Source organism: Perca flavescens, chromosome 23, assembly GCF_004354835.1.
Source record: "Perca flavescens isolate YP-PL-M2 chromosome 23, PFLA_1.0, whole genome shotgun sequence".
NCBI lineage: Eukaryota > Metazoa > Chordata > Actinopteri > Perciformes > Percidae > Perca > Perca flavescens.
Genome location: NC_041353.1, coordinates 25175095 through 25193328, shown reverse-complemented (window position 1 = coordinate 25193328; position 18234 = coordinate 25175095). Strand labels below are relative to the sequence as shown.

The 18234-nt window shown below is 42.8% G+C and overlaps 1 protein-coding gene across 2 annotated transcripts in view; it reads right to left on the bottom strand.

Annotated features, from left to right (window-relative positions):
- Positions 1 to 6557: 6557 nt before the first annotated feature.
- cnot4b (CCR4-NOT transcription complex, subunit 4b) overlaps positions 6558 to 18234 on the bottom strand; it is a 28010-nt gene continuing 16333 nt past the window's right edge. For both annotated transcript variants that reach the window (XM_028571059.1, XM_028571058.1), the window contains exons 11-13: positions 17437 to 17895; positions 9355 to 9588; positions 6558 to 8779 (exon numbers count right to left, since the gene is read on the bottom strand). In XM_028571059.1, the coding sequence (XP_028426860.1) occupies positions 8493 to 8779; positions 9355 to 9588; positions 17437 to 17895 (980 nt within the window). In that variant the 3' untranslated portion in view covers positions 6558 to 8492. The remainder of the gene's footprint in view (positions 8780 to 9354; positions 9589 to 17436; positions 17896 to 18234) is intronic.

The following is an 18234-nucleotide window of genomic DNA, read 5'->3' as shown; positions in this document are numbered from 1 at the left end:
GTCTAACACTTATCAGTTCAGTTTTCTAAGCACAAACGGACATCTGGAAAAACATAAAAATGGGTTACAATATCCAATTTTTCATCTTTTTCCGCCTTGACAAATAAAAAAATTGGATCTTTAACCTGTTTTTCCAATTTTCTGTTTTTATTCATCAGATAAAAGGATCAGAAATTTAGAAAATTACAAAATTCCGCCTGGGCTCCAATTATTCAATACTGCCCCCCCTACTCGAAACCATCAGTTGCAAGCACCTCTGACCCCAAAGTCTATCAGTTTTTTTGTTTTTTTTTGGTCCATATGCAGTTAATGACCTGCATATTCCGCAAAGTAGAGGAAGAGAATACCACTGCAGTATTGAATAATTGGAGCTCAGACGCAATTTTTTAATTTTCTCAATTTCTGATCCTCTGAATATATAACAGAAAATTGGAAAAACAGGTTAAAGATCCAATTTTTTTATTTGTCAAGGTGGAAAAAAATAAAAAATTGGATATTTGAACCCATTTTTCTGTTTTTCCAAATGTCCGTTTGTGCTTAGAAAATTGAACTGATAAGCGTTACACTGACCCTCATCGGCAGCTAGTTTAAAAATAAAGAATAAAAAATAACGTTCTAAATGAGGCCCTGTCTGCAGATCGGCGTGTTCCATAACATCTTCACGGTCCGGTTCAGCCTGTGTTTCTACATCTCAGAAATGAACTCGATGATTGGAATTTAATCACGAAAAGATGGCTCAAACCGGACAAATAAGAATCAAGCTGTAATCGTGCAGAATGAACCTTTAATGACAAAAAAAAAAACAGCCCCAATCTATTAGCAGCTCTCACACAACACACTGTTAACAAAACCTTCTCACTCCCAACTCACTGGCTCTTGGTCAGTGTCTCTCAGAATTGGGTGTATGCAAATAATGCACAAATTTTTCAGAGGCAGGATAAAGATAAAAAGAGTAAGTGGTACAGTTGTAGCGGTGATGGAGGAAATACCAAATAATCAACTAAGCTAATTGTCTTATTAATAATTGCTAGTCTTACGCCACCCAGTCTGGTCTTTGTGGGGTCTGAAGGAAACTGTTCTGGCAGGAAGGGAAGGAGACACAGCTGCTCTGTGGGTTAACTAGGGCTGGGTAGCGTTCCAAAAAAATGTCGATGCCGGTGCCGATAACCAATACCGTGACTCCTATACCGGTTCTTAAACTATACTTTTTGTAATACCAATTTTATGAAACATAAAGAAATGACAACATTACACATTAGGGCACAAATCTTTTTATTTATGTTCCAGTTCCTACTACTGACTCTGATTAGATTCACTCCTTAGGGATTGGAATTGGGTATTGAACGACGAGGCATGCTTCCGATACTTGATACTCAATTCAGCCGCTGCCTAAACAGTTTGGGATTGGGGACCCAGCCCCAGGGTTAACAGATCTGTCACAGCTTCTTCAGGGACTGACAGCAGCTGAACCCCACTCCGTGTTTTTAATAATGGCGTTATCCGGAGACGGGACACTGGGTTTCCCGGTGATCAGAGCTTCAATTGCTCATTATGTGGGAATAATCATCATAGTCTGTTTCATCATGTAGTCCTTCCTCGGAGCCTTCGGAGGCCAGAACAGTGTATGTGGCCGAGCGTAACCCGCCTACTATAGATAGGACAACACATGTTCTCAGCACACAGTCCTGTGGATAGAAATAATGAAGCGGTCATCATAAATTCACTGTGTTAAAGCCCTTTCCTGAGATATGAGATGCCAAACATAATGGCCTCGTAATGTAAAGACGAGCACACACACACACAGTACATACATACGCACACTGTACATACACCCAGTACATACTAGGGCTGCTCCCTCTTAGTCGATTAGTCGACTAATCGGTGGTTTTGGTCTTAGTCAACTTAGATCTCTTTAGTCCATTAGTCATGTTTGATGCTTTTTTTCATGCTGAATGATTTATTTCCAAGAAACGTACGAGCACATCTCTGGTAAACACAAGAATTAAAGTGATGCTTTTAGCGTGACTCTTTGTGGAGAAAACTCAGATTTACAGATCTGTCGATTAAATCAAGTAATTGATTAGTCGATACAATTGAACGAGTGTTAGTCGACTAAGAATTTCTTCAATCGAGCACAGCCCTAGTACACACACACACACACACACACACACACACACACACACACACACACACACACACACACACACACACACACACACACACACACACACACACACACACACACACACACACACACACACACACACACACACACACACTGTCCCTGAACATATGTTAAGTTAAAGTTGGGCGTGGGCCCGCGAGCTGCTGCCAGACTCGAGCCGTGAGCTGAAGCTGAGGCGCTGACCGGGGCTTTGTAAAATCAATACCATCTTCAGAAAGGTCCGACCTCCACAGGCTGGATGTCACAGTGCTGGGCAGTAACCAAACACTGGCTGGCATTATCAAGCTGACTTAGGACTGATCAGAAATCCTTAAACAGAACACATTCATTTCAACCGTCAGAGGAACATTTGATGGAGAGGCTGCTGTTAGGCAGACCCAGAGCTGATCAGGAGTCAAATCAGTTCACGGAGCACATGTTTCTAGATTTTGCTCCGATTTGTTTTCTCTCCCAAAACTATAGTTTAGCCTAAATTTTGACCTTCTATCATCCACTACTGACCATTAGTATGGAACCCAAAGTGTTAAATGTTACATCATGCATGAGATACAAAGTTTGACTACATGGGATGAATGGGATGGGAGTCAGACTCTATGGAGTGAAACTTGAGAATATTGAATGGAACCCGATGCCATCAAGGCGCTGGCGCCATCTTGTGTTTTCGATGTTGTGACACTAAAAATGAGTCAGCATGAAAACTGCTATCAGCAACGCTGAGTAATGGAAAGCTCTGTAGCACCCTGGGGAATGCATGTACGGGCCAAAATCATACTAGGAACCGTATTCAGTACTGTCCTACCCATGAAGAAATGACCAGACTCCGTTGTACCGCTGCTGATTATGGGACTTGTTTTAAAGATTATAGTGTTCATATTTTCAAGTTTCATGCCATATAATCAAGTTTCACAATTTAGCGATATATATATAAAAACCAACAATTTGTGAAATTATTGAAGTAATTATTAAAACTTAACAGTTTTATTGGATATCATTTTTATTTCATTTCAGGTATTTTCATTTCAAAATGCCTATTTTTCATTTCATTTTGGCATTTGTCCCCAATTACATTTTTGTTTCATGTCGACTTGAATTTCCTAATGTCAGCTTTCTTTTTTCAGCCTTAGCAAAGTCCTGTTAGCAGCAAGAAGCAGCAGCGCGGTTTAGCTAACGCATGATGACATAACATTTCGTAAGAATGAGTTGAGACGCAGTAAAACGCAGCCAATTGGCAGAGAGAGAGACTAGAGATCGGGGCTTTACTGTACGTAACAAATCGCCCTACCTGCAGCGTTCCCTCGTTCAGAAGTCAAATTCAAAGGCAGAACTAATAAAAGCTGAAGTGATAAAGGGAAGCCCACAGGCGTGGACAGCGTGTGTGGACAGCGTGTCCGAATGTGGACGGTCCAGAGACAGCAGCAGGAAATAAATTAGATAGAGCAACGAATGAGGCGCACGGCTGCGTCAGAGCCACCTGATGGAGAAACAGAGCGAGGACAGGGATCCTTCAACTCCCGTTGTGGACAGACCGATTGGGACTGATCCGTTGTGGATGACATCAACCTTTAACATCAGTAATGTGTCGGTTGACTAAAACATACAATAGAGGAAAAAAAAAAAAAAAAAATGTTCAACTGTGGAATGTAAAAATCACAACAAAATAAATCTCATCGGTGTGTTTACTAATGCTGTTGGCTGTCGTGCATGTTGCGGGTTAAAAAAGGGGTCCACAGTTTGCAGTAAATCATCTGTTAATAAATCACTGTTAATTTTCCTTCACAGGCAAACAGAGAGGGTTAGTCACGCTTTGACAGACCTTCCATCACAGCGCTGCGGAGGAAGGTCTGGTTAGTCCACACAGCATTCCAGGCTGGGAGAGAAACGTGCTCTGGTTTATCGGCATTTCTTTAAACCAATCACAATCGTCTTGGGCGGTGCTAAGCGCCGGACGGAGCCACGGTGCCTCTGCTAAATAGTCTCAGGAAGGAACTTGTTTTGGTGGAACTTGTGTATGTTCAAAAGTAGTTTTAGTCGTGCGACAGAAAACTCAGATTGGACAGATAGTCTATGTCCCAATTCAGTGGCTGCAGCCTTCGGAGGCTGCATCCGTAGACCGATTGCATCGCAGTGGCATGACGAAAGCGGTCCCGTTTATTTTAATTTCGAAGGCTCCTTCAAATGCGTTCCACAAATGCGGCCTCCTTTTACAGAATTCGGAGAATCCAACTGTTGTATGCTTCCCAGCCTCAGGATTCCCAGCATTCATTTCGGCAAAACACAAAAGGCCAAAAACCAATATTTCTTTTTCTTCACAACTTTCGTTTGCCATTTCATTATTAAATTCACTTCTGAGAATGTTTTTAGGCAAGACATTAATTAAACTCCTTTATGTGAACGCGCACGTTGCTGATTGGGAAACCCTGGGTTGATTGAACTAGTTGATAACCTCCATCGTGACACAGGTTATGCTGTTTAGGTTAGGTGAAGCCAGGTAACTGAAATCGTAGTACAGGCCTCTGGTCTCGGAGACGAGAGACGTACATGAGGGTTTATTATTTATTTTCCTCTCTCTTTGAGACACAAAATACAAAGAACAACTTCTGGCTCGATTTTGGTGCCGACAACGTCTTGATCACTTATCAGTTGCAGCAGTCAAAGTCACAAGGCGGCAGGAGCGGCGCTTTGACGCAAATGCTCTGCAGACCAGACCGTCTCATTCTGGAGACCCCTATGTTCAGCCTCCGTGGGCTTCCAAGGCTGTGGCCTCTGAAGGCTGCAACCCGTGAATTGGGACATAGTAATAGTCTAGCTAGCTGTCTGGATTTACCCTGCAGAGATCTGAGGAGCAGTTAACCATAGTCCTCACAAATGCCAACACAAAAGGAAGAGAAAGGGGACGGACATGTGGCGGAACCTCCGGCAGGAACGAAATGTCGACGGTATAGACTGGTAAAGGTGCGCCGGCGTCACTGCGCAGTCGGAGCGCTTAATTTGCTCTTGACATCTTTGCTGCCTCCCAAGAAAGATTAAGTTCATTGGCCTGCACTTAAAGCATTTAAGGTCTGTCCCTTCAGATGCTTTTACAGGCCACAGTGGAAACCATCAAGAGACTCTCGCTACAGCCCCGGAAATAAGGACCAAACAACACACTTGATATTTGCTCTTTTATTTCATATTTAGTTGGTTTTGTGCTCCAGACCTCGGCGCTTCATTTTTTTTTTTAGACGTTTGGACATTGTGAAAACATGTTAGCTTGTAATCCTCAAGAATACTGTTGACTTTGTAAAGTTGTCAGGACCGTCCCAGATTGTAGCATTTGGATGATACAGGGGTACGTGATGTGTACCTCGTGGTGGTATGAGTTGAAGCTCTACTATCCCAGCACACGGCGCCTAAACAATCAACCAATCTTCTGAAATGAGAAAGTATATGGAAAGAGTCCTGTGAGATCAACGGTTTAATTCAAGAGAGCTTCCTGCTGCAGCCCAGTTTTTTTTTTTCAAAATGTTACTAATAAAAAAACTCTTTACTTTGATTTAAATATCTAAAAGCTGACACACTCAACAAACGAAGGCTAAACTAGGAGCTTTCCTGTCTCAACAAGTCCAGATCACACAAGTGAGTGGCCTTAACGCCTCATCTCTCAGGCGGGCGAGGCTTGAAGCTGTCAGAGAGAGCTGGGACACTGGCCGAGGGGTCTGGAGGCGGGCTAGGCACCGAGCGCCACACAGTGGCACTGACCGTGCTGAACCACATCCTTCACATGTCCAGCTTCAACCCTCTGATACAGAGGTCTGGCCAACACGCGCTCGATATCTATCGGCAGCGCAACGGCCGTGCCGATACACCACCTGCAGTCTGCGGAACAGACCCAGACGCCGTCTGTAGTAGGGTTGGGCATCAATTGGATTTCAACATTTCTGATTCCAATCCCGATTCCGGTTCTTATCGACTCTGATTCTTTGAGGGGTGGAGTTGAAACTAGAGATGTTAACGATACCAGTGTAAAAATACTTCCAATGCTGCCTGAAAATGCTGGTATCAGTATCGGAAAGTACTGGACTTTATGAACCAATCAGATACCACGTAATTTAGACCCGAAGAAAATCTACTTTAAAGAAGTTTATTGATGTTCTTTTTCTGTTATGATCTGTCAAACTGGATAATAAAAGAAAGTTCTATGGCTATATCATTGTTTGTGTTTCAAAAAGAGTTTAACTTGAGCCAGGCCGACAACAATTATAGCAATAATATCATGTCCATACAGGGATAGTAGTATACAGTTGTTAAAACATAAAATATATGACACACTGGTATTGGATCGGTACTCGGTATCGGCCGATACGCCAGTTCAGGTATCAGAGTAGGGAAGCAAAAAATGGTATCGGACCTCTCTAGTTTATGGGGGTCACATGCTTATTTCACAGATAAGAGGATTCAATGGTGATTTACACTTTTAACGGTTTTCTTCAACGTGAAATAAAGCCATTCAACACGACGAGCACTTGAAAGTACGGCGGTGTTACATTTTGGACCGACGATCAGATTCAAAACAAAAAATTTCCAAACTATTCCAATAAAAAAAAAAAATCCATTGGAATGGTCATTTCTGAAACGATTCCAAGCTGGAACCGGTTCTCGATGCCCAACCCTACTCCGTAGTATGAACGGAAGCGTGGGTGTATCCATTTTAAAGTAGGTCCTGCCCTGTAGTGGAGACTAGTATACAGGCATATGTAAATTGCAAATCTTCTGATCCTTAATAAGGCTACCCTGTTTTCCTGATCCTGCGAATTAAAACACAGCCCCACTGATTTAGTGCTACTATAATACCGTCACAGACCCAATGGTGGACATCTCATTGATGCAGCAAAACCAGAGATTATTGCACGCAGTCTTCTCCTGTAAAAAAACTTGACACTTCAGTCAGAGATCTAGGTGTGATGTACTAGCCACTGGGATATAAAGTCAGGTCTCTCTTGAGTATGAGATGCCGTGTCTCTGAGATTACTGACCCAACTTTTATTTTGAAAGTAGGAGGGATCTAAACAGGATGAGCCTTCACTTCCAGGTCAAACTGATCAGGTGACACTCTGCTCTCAATGTACCGTATACGTGCACTTAAATCATCCGTTAGGGCCGAAACACGGAACGCCTACGACCACGCCTGGCCGAGCCGGCACAAACCCCGGTGAACATACTGAACGGGCACTCTTACGCACTGGTGGGGGTAACAAACGTCAACTAGTAAGAGCGTTTCCATGACCACAGTAGCAGGAACGTTTACTGCTGTGCTTTCTGCACAGAAGGAAGATGAGAGAAAGAGATGATGGGATGTTCATATGCCGCATACGGACGTGTTCAACAGTGTGGTCAGCCGCGGTTATTCTGATCGGAAGGGAACCCAAAATAGGTCCAACTTTCACTTACGGTTTCATGTTCTAGCACACTTGGCAGCCATGCTCACACTGCAGCTTGCGTAGTGATTTTTAGGCGACACATTCCAGAACACAACATGAAAACTTGCGTAGCTCAAAGCGTCGGCGTGCACGTAACTTGCGTGGACGAAAACCGTGTTTTCACGACTCACGAGCCCCAACCCCGTCACACATCGGATTCTGTTCTTATAAAATGGTGCCTGGCCGCTCTCGAAGGTTGACTTTGCAGACCGTGTAGGGCTCATAATAGTGTTACGCTCCCTCAGATCTTTTGTCGTTAATATACTATATACCAAAGCGGTGCGGCTCCTTGCGCCCTGCCATACCTTAACCATACTGAACCTTCAATTTACTGATCAAAGAAGCTAAAGGTCTGATTCTCAGATGCAGCTCGTTGTGGAATTGGATTCTGTTGTGAAGACTGATTTAAGAGATTTATCAGGAGACATGTTCAATCACGTTTCAAATCATCATGTTGGTCGCAGCTTGATTTGATTCCAAAGCATCTCTCGAACACACTTTCAGCACATGACTGGAAGTGAGCGTGCGATGCTAAAAGCTTTTTCAGATTTAGTAAAGGCTGCTGCTGCTGCTTTTTTGCTCTCTGCCTGGGTGTCTGTTAGGAGGTGTGGCTGGGGCAGCAGGCATCGACCTACTCATACCAACAATCACGAACCGAGACACGAAACACAAGCGTGGTTGATCTGGTCGGAGGAAGAAATTAAAACATTATATTAATATTATTATTATTATTATTATCTTATTAGTTGCTCATAGTTTTTTATACTGTATCTGCCTATTTGGTGTGGTTCCAGGTAGCGACACGTGTGTGTGTGTGTGCGTGTATGTGTGCGTGTGTGTGTTGAGAGTTCCTAGTGGCGGTCGATGGCGGCGCTCTGTAGCAGGTCTGTCTGGGTCTGTGTTGGGGGTCTGAAGGCCGTCTGGAAGCCTGGCGGCGGGGAGTGGAACTGGCTGCTAGGGGCCGGGTAGTGCGCCCAGCCGGCTCTGTGGGGGGGCGGCTGGCTCCCTAAGGAGCCATTTTGTGAGACAGAGCTGGGCGGGGCGTCCATTTCTGTGAGCGTCTGCAGGGACTTGAGCCAGTGTGGAGGGTTGTCGTCCTGAAGAGAGTCCAGACCGTTGCCAGCGCAGGTTGGGATCCCTGCGGGGGACAAGGCAACAGTACACTCACACACAAGTTTTTAATAGTAAAAGGTAAACCTATGGCTACATTTGCAAACACTAAGTCATATGTTTGGTACAGGAAAAGTTGTTGCTGCCAGTGCCATTTCAATGCACGGGTTTACTGGGGCTCAAGCCCCAGGGACAGAAAGGCTTGGGTCAAATTCACAGGGAGAAAGGGAATCATGCCTTGACTTTGTGTGGTACTTCTGACTGGTGTGTGTGTGTGTGTGTGTGTGTGTGTGTGTGTGTGTGTGTGTGTGTGTAGTTAAAACTCAGATAAGATAAATTACTCTAATAGCAGAAAGGAGTACACATTATAAAGAAAGGAAAAATCCTCATCCTTCACTTTTTCCAGTGACATCACTTGAGGACATTAATCAGACTTCACACAGCTCCCTCTGGAGACACTGCAGAGCTTTGACTGGGTAAGTGACAAATATTGAATGGAGGGGGACAAAACAGAACCGGAACACAGCCGGAATGCAGCAGAGGCGCTCCCAGTGGAAGATGGGGGTAATAGTGGCTCTTTAAAAAAGCTTTAAAGGCTCCTACCGGTGATTATGGCTGGGTCCATCCATCTGGCTGTGCGGTCCCAGCAGAGGCTGTGAGGAAGCCCCGGGGCCCCCGCGTGCTGGACACTGGAGGATGACGAGGAGGAGGATGATGACAATGAGGAAGATGTGGAGTTGGGCAGCCCTCCAAAGTTGATGTTGATGTTGGGTAACAGCGCTCTGAGGCCGTCCTGCCACTCCTTCACATTTAGACTCTCTCCACAGCTGCTGCTTTCTGCATGGGACAGGGTGAGAGGAAAACATGAACCACTAGCAATACATGAATCATTGGATTAGCCTTAAAAAACACAATGTTGTTTTTGGCATGTAACAAGTATTAAATAATTGTCTAGTTGCAATTTTTTGCATAATCACAGTTTCTTTGTTTGACCGCAATGCATTGCTAACATTAGCTAAGGTATTAAGGGGTTTGACTGTTGATGGTAATTGTTGATTCTGTTTAGATGTGCCAAATTGTAATTATATAGCCTAAGTGATTTTTGGTGCTTTGTTTTTATTGAGGTGTGATGTTCTAAGAAAATTTACAATGTTTTATGATAACAAAGAGGCATAGGCTAATGTAAACCCAGATAATGTAAAAACACAGATACATCATATGACAGTGATATAACCAAAATATGTATCCTGGAATTCATTAAAAACTTGTTTGAGAAAGTAATACATAAATAAATGTTTTTAAATTCACTGAAAGAGGCCCTTATTTCTGAGACAATGAATTGTAGTGTAAAATGTGGAATTGTTGAAGCTCTACTGGTCCCCAAAGACCAAAATAGGTGCTCAACTATTGTCTCCTGTTTCAGTACTGATACCAAAACCACACTTCTTTCCTATATTTGACTGAGAATTCTTAACAGTAGACACTTCAGAGGGAACTTAGCATTAAATACATTTAAATTTGATTGTTTTTATCCCCAAAAATAGTATACAAAGAGTCCCCACAACTGTCTTCCTGTTAGTCTGGAAAAGACTCAAATGGTAGACTGACATTCAGAGTCAACAGTTAAGTGCATGTTTCATCACATCTTCAATCAGCTGTTCGCTGATAGGAAGGTCTGGCCTGTTTTTTTACATTAGTGAACAATAATTAAGACACATGAAGATAATCTTATGATGGCATCAAACCATACGTCGATATACTGTAGGTCACAGCGGGTCCGGAGAGGCTGCAGCAGTGGGCTAATTATTCAGCTGCCATGGTTTCTCCTGCAGCCCAAACGCAGTATGGCGGTGCTGTGGTTTGGAGCTGGAACCATTTAGAGCTTGGTCTAATGAGACGTTGCAGACAGCAGGCATCACAGAGTTACCATGGCTCTATGAATAATAAATACTAATTGACATGACAGGATGATTGTTAGTCGACTTACTCATTAACCCCCACAGCTAGCTTCCTACAAGATGGAAGAGAATGGAAATGCTATGAAGTATTATTTATGACAACATGTCTTGAGATGTTGTTACCAAAGCCATTACTTCAAGCATTAAGTCTTCGGAAGATTCCATTAATCATTTTAAGCTTTTGAATTAAATACTGCCAAGCACTAACCCCAAAAACATGAGTGATTAAGAAGAAACAATCCTCCCTCAGTATTCCTTTTTTTATTTTAATCAGGCTGTCAGGCAGGGAAGCATGGTTGGCATTAACATAATCACCTATGTTGCCATTTGCATTCCCGGATAAACAAGTGCCGCCATGTTTAATTCATGATACAGAGAGCTGCCTTCAAAATCAATGTGAACAAAGTTATCTAACGCCACTTCTTTACAGGGAGGGAGGACGTTATCTCTGAATTAGCTCCCGTCTTTTATGACTGCTACCAGAGGAAGGTTGTCTGCCAACACACCCTCATCTAGTTTCATTTAACAACCATTATCTTATCTTCAGACGTGGCTGACTTACTGATAAATTGAGATCATTGCAGCTCACAAATGCTGGACCATTCCAACCTAAAACAGAAGAAGCCGCTTGGTTTGAGGATTCAGCCAACGTTAGCTAATGTCAGCTAACGTTAGACTCTGTGAAAAACAATGAGAGAGTGAGGGACAAGGAGGGGCTGAGCAAATCAATGCGCTGTGAGCAGCTCTACAATGAAATGCATTTTTCCCTATTTTAAATATAAGAACAAAATCATTACGTGGCGGTAAATGTTGATACTTTGGCGGGCTGCCACAAATAAATCAACGTGAGTTAACTTACAAGTTTAGTTCGGGACTGGCACGTCACATCCACTGTGTGGGAGCAAGTAGTGGATGCTATGTCAGAGCTGAGGCTAACATTAGCAGCTCCTCTACCCTGCTCTTTATTGGATTTGGTTTACACATCTGAACTTGTTACAGATATAGCATAACATAAATACTAATACATACAAATTATATAAAATTACTATTTACCCTCACTCTTTTAGCATGATAAATGGCTTTCGTTTTCCACAGGGTTTTTCTACTAACTCCCAGAGTTAGACGTTAATTAGCTAGCTAGCTAGAACTGATAGACTGTTGCTATTTTAGCCGGCAAAATCCACAGTTATCAGCTACAAATGAGAATCTGCATTTGTCTCCTGTATGAAATAAAAAATCCACGGTTCATAAATGACTATCTTTTGATGGTACATTTGACGGCCATCATTGTGACTGTAAACTGTGTCCGTAACCTGCAGGAATGGAAAGCTTGAAAGCTTTAGCAATGATAAAGTGTCACAGCACCAAAATACACCAAATACAAAGTCATAGACCAATGGCAACTCCCATAAGGCTAGAATGGTCCAGTGAACTAACTTTGTTCACATACTTTTGGCCGTGTAGAGTTTCCAACTTATTCCAGCAGCATCAAAAAATACACCAAGCAAAGCCAGTCAGGGGCTGCTGTGTCATTATGTTAATCTGAAAAAACAAACAAAAAAAACATCAGTTTTTGATCATTTATCTGTATCCATATCTCCAGCAGGACATGGCTGCCTGTTTGGTCTTCTACCGATGATAAGCTTGAGGTTGAGATGGAGGGGGAATAAAGATGAGGGGGCTGCTGGACCATGTTAAATTAAATTAGCATTTGCCTCTGCTGAGACAGGCAGAAAAGGAACAGTATTCCAAGCACATCTTGTTGGTAAGGGTGTCATGATTTTGATTTTAAAATCGAAATTGGTCGAAATTAAGCCACAATCTTCAATATCGAATAAATAAAAAAAAGGCAATCAGCGATACTGCCACACTCCCATGTCACGTCCGGTCGGCTTGCCAAGCAGAAAAAAAAAAACACACATGTTGAAGTGCTGCGAGTCAACCTCCTGTAACTTAGCTACAGCCAGTCAAAAGACAGCGTGACAACTGCAGATGCAGGAAACCCTTCGACAGAGCTTGAGAACCCTCCTCTTTCACTGAAGTCGCCGGTGTGGAAGTTTTTTGGGGATTTCAAGGTGAGTTGACGTTTGCGTTGTCAACAAAAAAAAAAAAAAAAGTTTGGAAGCTCTGCTATGTGCGTGTACCATATTCTGTGTGTTTACCATTGCACATTAGCCTAGCATCTAGCAGAGATTTCTTCTGCTTATAGCTTAATCCCGACAAAACTGCTAGGTTGAATTTCAGCCTGCATCCACGTTTGGTAGCCTAAACAGAGCAGCTTATAGTATATTGGTTATATTAGAGAGAGCAACAAGTTAGGGGACTACAGAGTCTTCCTCTCTGCTCTCTTGCTCAGCCACTGTGTGTGCTGCGAAGCATCTGCCCTCGGCATTGTCGGCAAACTTATTTTATTTATTTTTTAACTTTATTGATAAATTGTCAAGTTTGCAATTGACTGAATATATGTTATTGTTACATTATGTTGTTAACAAAGGTTTTAAATTTGACAATGTAGTGTGGCACATTGCAAACAAAGGTCAGATATTATATTGCATAAAAGTCTAGACTAAAAAATAAATAAATAATTAAAATTCCTTGGCAAAGGAAAATCAATTGGCAAGTTGAACTCAGAAGTCAAGATTTTGCTAAATGCTTTTACTCACTTCTATGCTATTAGAAAAAAAAAAATACCAAAGACTTAAAATGACTTACTAAACCTTTTTACATTCATTCAAACACTGTTGAACATATTTTTTCTCATAAATCAAATGTATGTGCTTGCTGGCTTTGGGAGGCTGGACTTAGCTCTGTTGCGCATTCATTTGGACTGGCTCCCATTGGAGCTATATAGCGTTGGAAAGGGAACGCGATTGGCGAAGTAATTATTGTTAAAAGTTATTATTAAATGTTTAATAAACATTTAACTCCCCCACCTCCCCACCCCCTTTTTGCGCTGATCCAAAAATTGATCTGATCGTGACTATTACCCCTATTTGATTATATCACAACAGCAGGGGGGATGAGAGGGGGAAACACCAGAGCAGGCGGAATGAGAGGGGGAAATGCCAGAGCAGGGGGAATGAGAGGGGGAAACATAGCAGAAGATATTCCTTTTCAAACCAAAACTTAGCAATGTAAATGTAGCCTAAGTTCACTCACGCCTATTGCAAGTTGCCCAGGCATTTGGACTATTCTTGGATAAATGTGGGCTTGATTGTAATTGACAGTACTTAGGATGTTTCCCAAGTCTATGAGAACACAATAACAGTCATGAGCGCAGGTTCAGAAAAGCCTGGGATCTATTCGAGAGATGGGGCAACGTTTGGAATGCTACCTATGGGAATGTGGAGGACCACAATGGAAATAAGTCCTGGACTTTATTGTGTTTGTATCCTCGATTGTATTCGTTTTTTTTTTTCCATTTGTAAGGCATTCTTGATACAATTAAATAAATAAAATAAAATGTTCCGTGATGGTCGTCTCTCACAGGGTAGAGTTTGAGGCTAATGCCAGAGGACACACAATGACTCCACGACATTGTATTGTGATGATTCGGACTACAAAGACTGGATTTTGTCAATAAGCTGCAGTGCAATTTGGGGAGTAATGTTTTAAAATGGTACTCAAGTGGCACTGAAGGAAATGGTACTTTAACAGAACCCAGCATGCTCACTTGCCATGGTATACTTCCTAGCACAGACGATGCTCAAAATACTTGATGTATCCTCCTTTTTCATTTACCAACTGAAAATCTAAGCACTCAAAATTCCAAGGGAGAATTCTGTGCTTTAAATTTAAGTTGTTCTAAATAGCCACATCCTATATTCTTGACCCTTCTTCATTGTTTCCACAGAGACACGCCTCAGAATTTCCAGCTGTTGATCTCATGAATGGCTGTTTGGAAACTGACTGGTTGAAAAAACTGAAAAAAAATTTGACTTTAAAAAAAAGCAATCCGTTTTCACTGGCAGGAGGTTTGTTGTGCCATCGTTATGGTTCAAGTATTATTTCGTTATTGTTGTGCTTTTGCCCAAAGCACTTAGTTTGCTCTTGTTGACAAAATCATCAGATTGGGGAGCAAAGTGACCTTGTGCCAAAAATGTATGTGGTTCTAAGACGTCTAATCTCAGCAAAACATCGAAGACCCCCAAATCACCAGAAACTCTCGTTGTGCTGCCTCATTTAAATCAACGCCCCACCTCTGCGCTGGGAACCATAATACCGCACAGACAGGCAAGGCCAATCACAAAGTCAGGAAGATACCAAATAGCTGGAGCGCTGGTCAATGCAGCACCACATCAACACAGCTATATAACTCAAACTAAACCAAAATCAGTTTTAGAGAGAAGATGCTTTTGCCCACCACCCTAACCGTTTTAGGTTTAATCCATGAATGTTAAAACAATGCCACTTTTAAGACATAATTACCTGATTACAGTAAACTTTAATCATACATTGGCATAGGCATTTTACCAGGGTTTTCCCTCCCATTATGTTTAGGTGCAGCACGTGAGCCGTTTTTGGCAGAACCTAAGCCGAATGAACCTAACCGAAGGACTTTTCTCAGATCTAATGACAGTAGATGGACTTCTTTAACAAATTTTGTCTTCAAGCTTTTTGATTGTTACGTATTTATTATCTGCTTTACATAAATGATGACAAATGGTGATTATAATGGTCCAAAATTATGTAAAAAAGAGACGCAAAACTACCAAAAAGTGACTACAAAGGAACGCTAAATGACCACAGAGACCCAAAACAGCCCCAAAGGAAATAAAAATGACCACAAAGACACAACACGACTACAAAGAGACGGAAAAAAGCATTTCTTTTAAATTGAAAAACGTAATATTTTCTTGAGGAAGGACGCCTAAACCCCGCCAAATACGTGCACCTATGTCTTCCACAAAGCGATGAAAACACTGTATACCTTTATGCATGTCTCTGATGTTGTGTCATTGTTTGGCATCCGTGGTCAAACAGCATTTCACATTTCCTTAGTAAGTCCAAACAGAAGACTCAGAGTGTGATCTGACCTGTGGACAGCAATGAGCCAGGATTTATGGGTAGCTCTCTGTAAATGAGTGCACCTTATTAATGGATTTCAGGTCATGTCCTCCCTGTAGCTGTTGCTCCTCCATGCCTTTCCATCTCTTTTCTTACCACTAACACTTCCAGACATGTAAACGTGAGGCTGAATCATTACTGCTGATGGCACTCACAGCCAGTCAGATTATTTCACTATTTTTTTGGAGAGTGATTTTCTTCTAGAGCAGGAGTTGAGCCAAAGTTAAACAGTTAGAGCCACGGGGCCTATGTTGCTCAGAAACAGACTGAGATGTGATCTAGAGCGGTACAGCAGTCAGGCTGCTTGAGATAAAGCCGTCTGCTGTGTTACAGGAAGGCTGCAGGACATGATGTGCTGCCACCAAGTGGTCAATACATGTCAGCATACGTTAACCCACAATGCAATGCACTAACATGATGTAATGTACTACTGTTAGGGCTGCAACTAACGTTTATTTTCATAGTCGATTCATGTGTTGATTTTTTTCTCGATTAGTTGTTTGTAGAGTTTAGATTCTCTGCCCGAGCTCAAGCATTTGTGTTTTTCTTAATTATTACTTTAGCCTAATTGGGTGGGGAGAAAGCTATGCCATAATCAGAACTATTATCTATTTAGGCCAAAGTAACAAATGTGTCCAAAAAGTTACACAAGTTGGACTACAGTTACAAAATGCAACATGTGTCATACGCGGAGTCTCCTCCTCTCGCACGCATCACACCGGGGCTGCGGGCTGTATTGTGGAGCTTAAGTGCAACATGGAGCTTGAGGATGTAAAGAAAAAAAGAAAAACGAGAGAATTACCTAAGTTTGGAGGAAAGTCGGAGGTATGGAGCCATTTTAAACAAGTCGTGGTAAGTGACAACATATGTGTCGGCTTTGTTGAGTGCATTAAGTGCGGCCGCTGTTCGCCTATGACAGCAAATAAACGGGGACGTGGATGATGAAGAGACACATGAAGCAGGCTCGCCAAGGCAGAAAAGATGATAGTCAGCCTTCAACCTCCTCTTTTGTTACTTCTCCAAGCGTAGGCTCCCCCTGAGGGCGAGGCAAGCGGGCAAGCCCTCCCAGAGAAATAGAGTTTTTTACGTTTCTTCATTCAGATCCATTTGCGATCCATTCCATTCTGAATAAACAAACAGCGCAGTTTACATGCTTCGCTCCTGTTCATTAAGATCATTTTAAACAGATTTTTGCAGTTCAAACAACTCTGAATTGTAGTTGAGAACGTCAGTTATAACGGCCCATAGATTAAAAAAGTGTCGGGTTGAAATCGGGCTCGGGCTCATAATTCCAGTTAATGTGTCGGGCCGGGCCGGGCTCGGACACAACGTGCACAGGCTCGGGCTGGGTCGGGCTTGATTTTTTGGGCCCGAACAAAGCTCTAGTTGTTTGGTCTATAAAATGGTGAATAATGTGGATCAGTGTTTCCCAAACGCCCAACATGACATCCTCAAATGTCTGGTTTTGTCCACAACTCAAAGATATTCAGTTTACTGTCACAGAGGAGAGAAGAAACTAGAAACATGTTCACATTTAACACGCTGGAATCAAAGAATTTTTACTTTAGTCTTAAAAAAAAAACTACTCAAACTGACTAATCCACATGAAGTTAGAGCCCATTACAGGTGTGCAGGGCAGATGTCCCTGAACCAGTCTTACCTGTGATGGGGATTCCTCCAAGCCCAGAACTGTGATGTCCTGGCAGCACTGTCAAGTCCAAGAAGTTGCTGTGTGAGGGGAAAGCCGTTACACTGACTGTGTGGTTCAAATGCACAAAGTTCCTGCGTGAAGAGGTGGAAGCCATCCAGGAGCCACAGGATGCCGAGGACGCGGAGGATGGAGGGTGGGAGGGGAAGCTGAAGGAGCTATAGTCCGCCCTGCGAGGGTGCTGATGCTGTGGGAAGTGCTGAGAGGGTGGGAGCCCTCCCAGGGTCCCCAGCGTTCTGTGGGCGGAGCCAAAGCTGTCTTCAACAGAGAGCTCTTTCTCAATGAGGTCCGCCAGAGCTCGGCGTGTGATGTCAAACGGGTCGAAGCCCAGGTCGTCGTCCTGCTGCTGATTGGACGAGCCAAAGCCAAACGCTGCCTGCCAGTCTGTGGACGACGACACCGGCATGGTATCTACACACACAGACCGACACACACGGATACACAGAGACACACAGACAACACACAGAGACACAGACACACAACACACAGAGACAGACACACAGAGACACACAACACACAGAAACACAGACAGACACAGAGAGATAACAGAGACACAGACACACACCACACAGACAGATAACACACAAAGACACAGACAGACAATACACAGACAGACACACAGAGAGACACAGACAGACAACACACAGAGACACAGACAGACAACACACAGAGAGACACAGACAGACAACACACAGAGACACAGACAGACAACACACAGAGACACAGACAGACAACACACAGAGACACAGA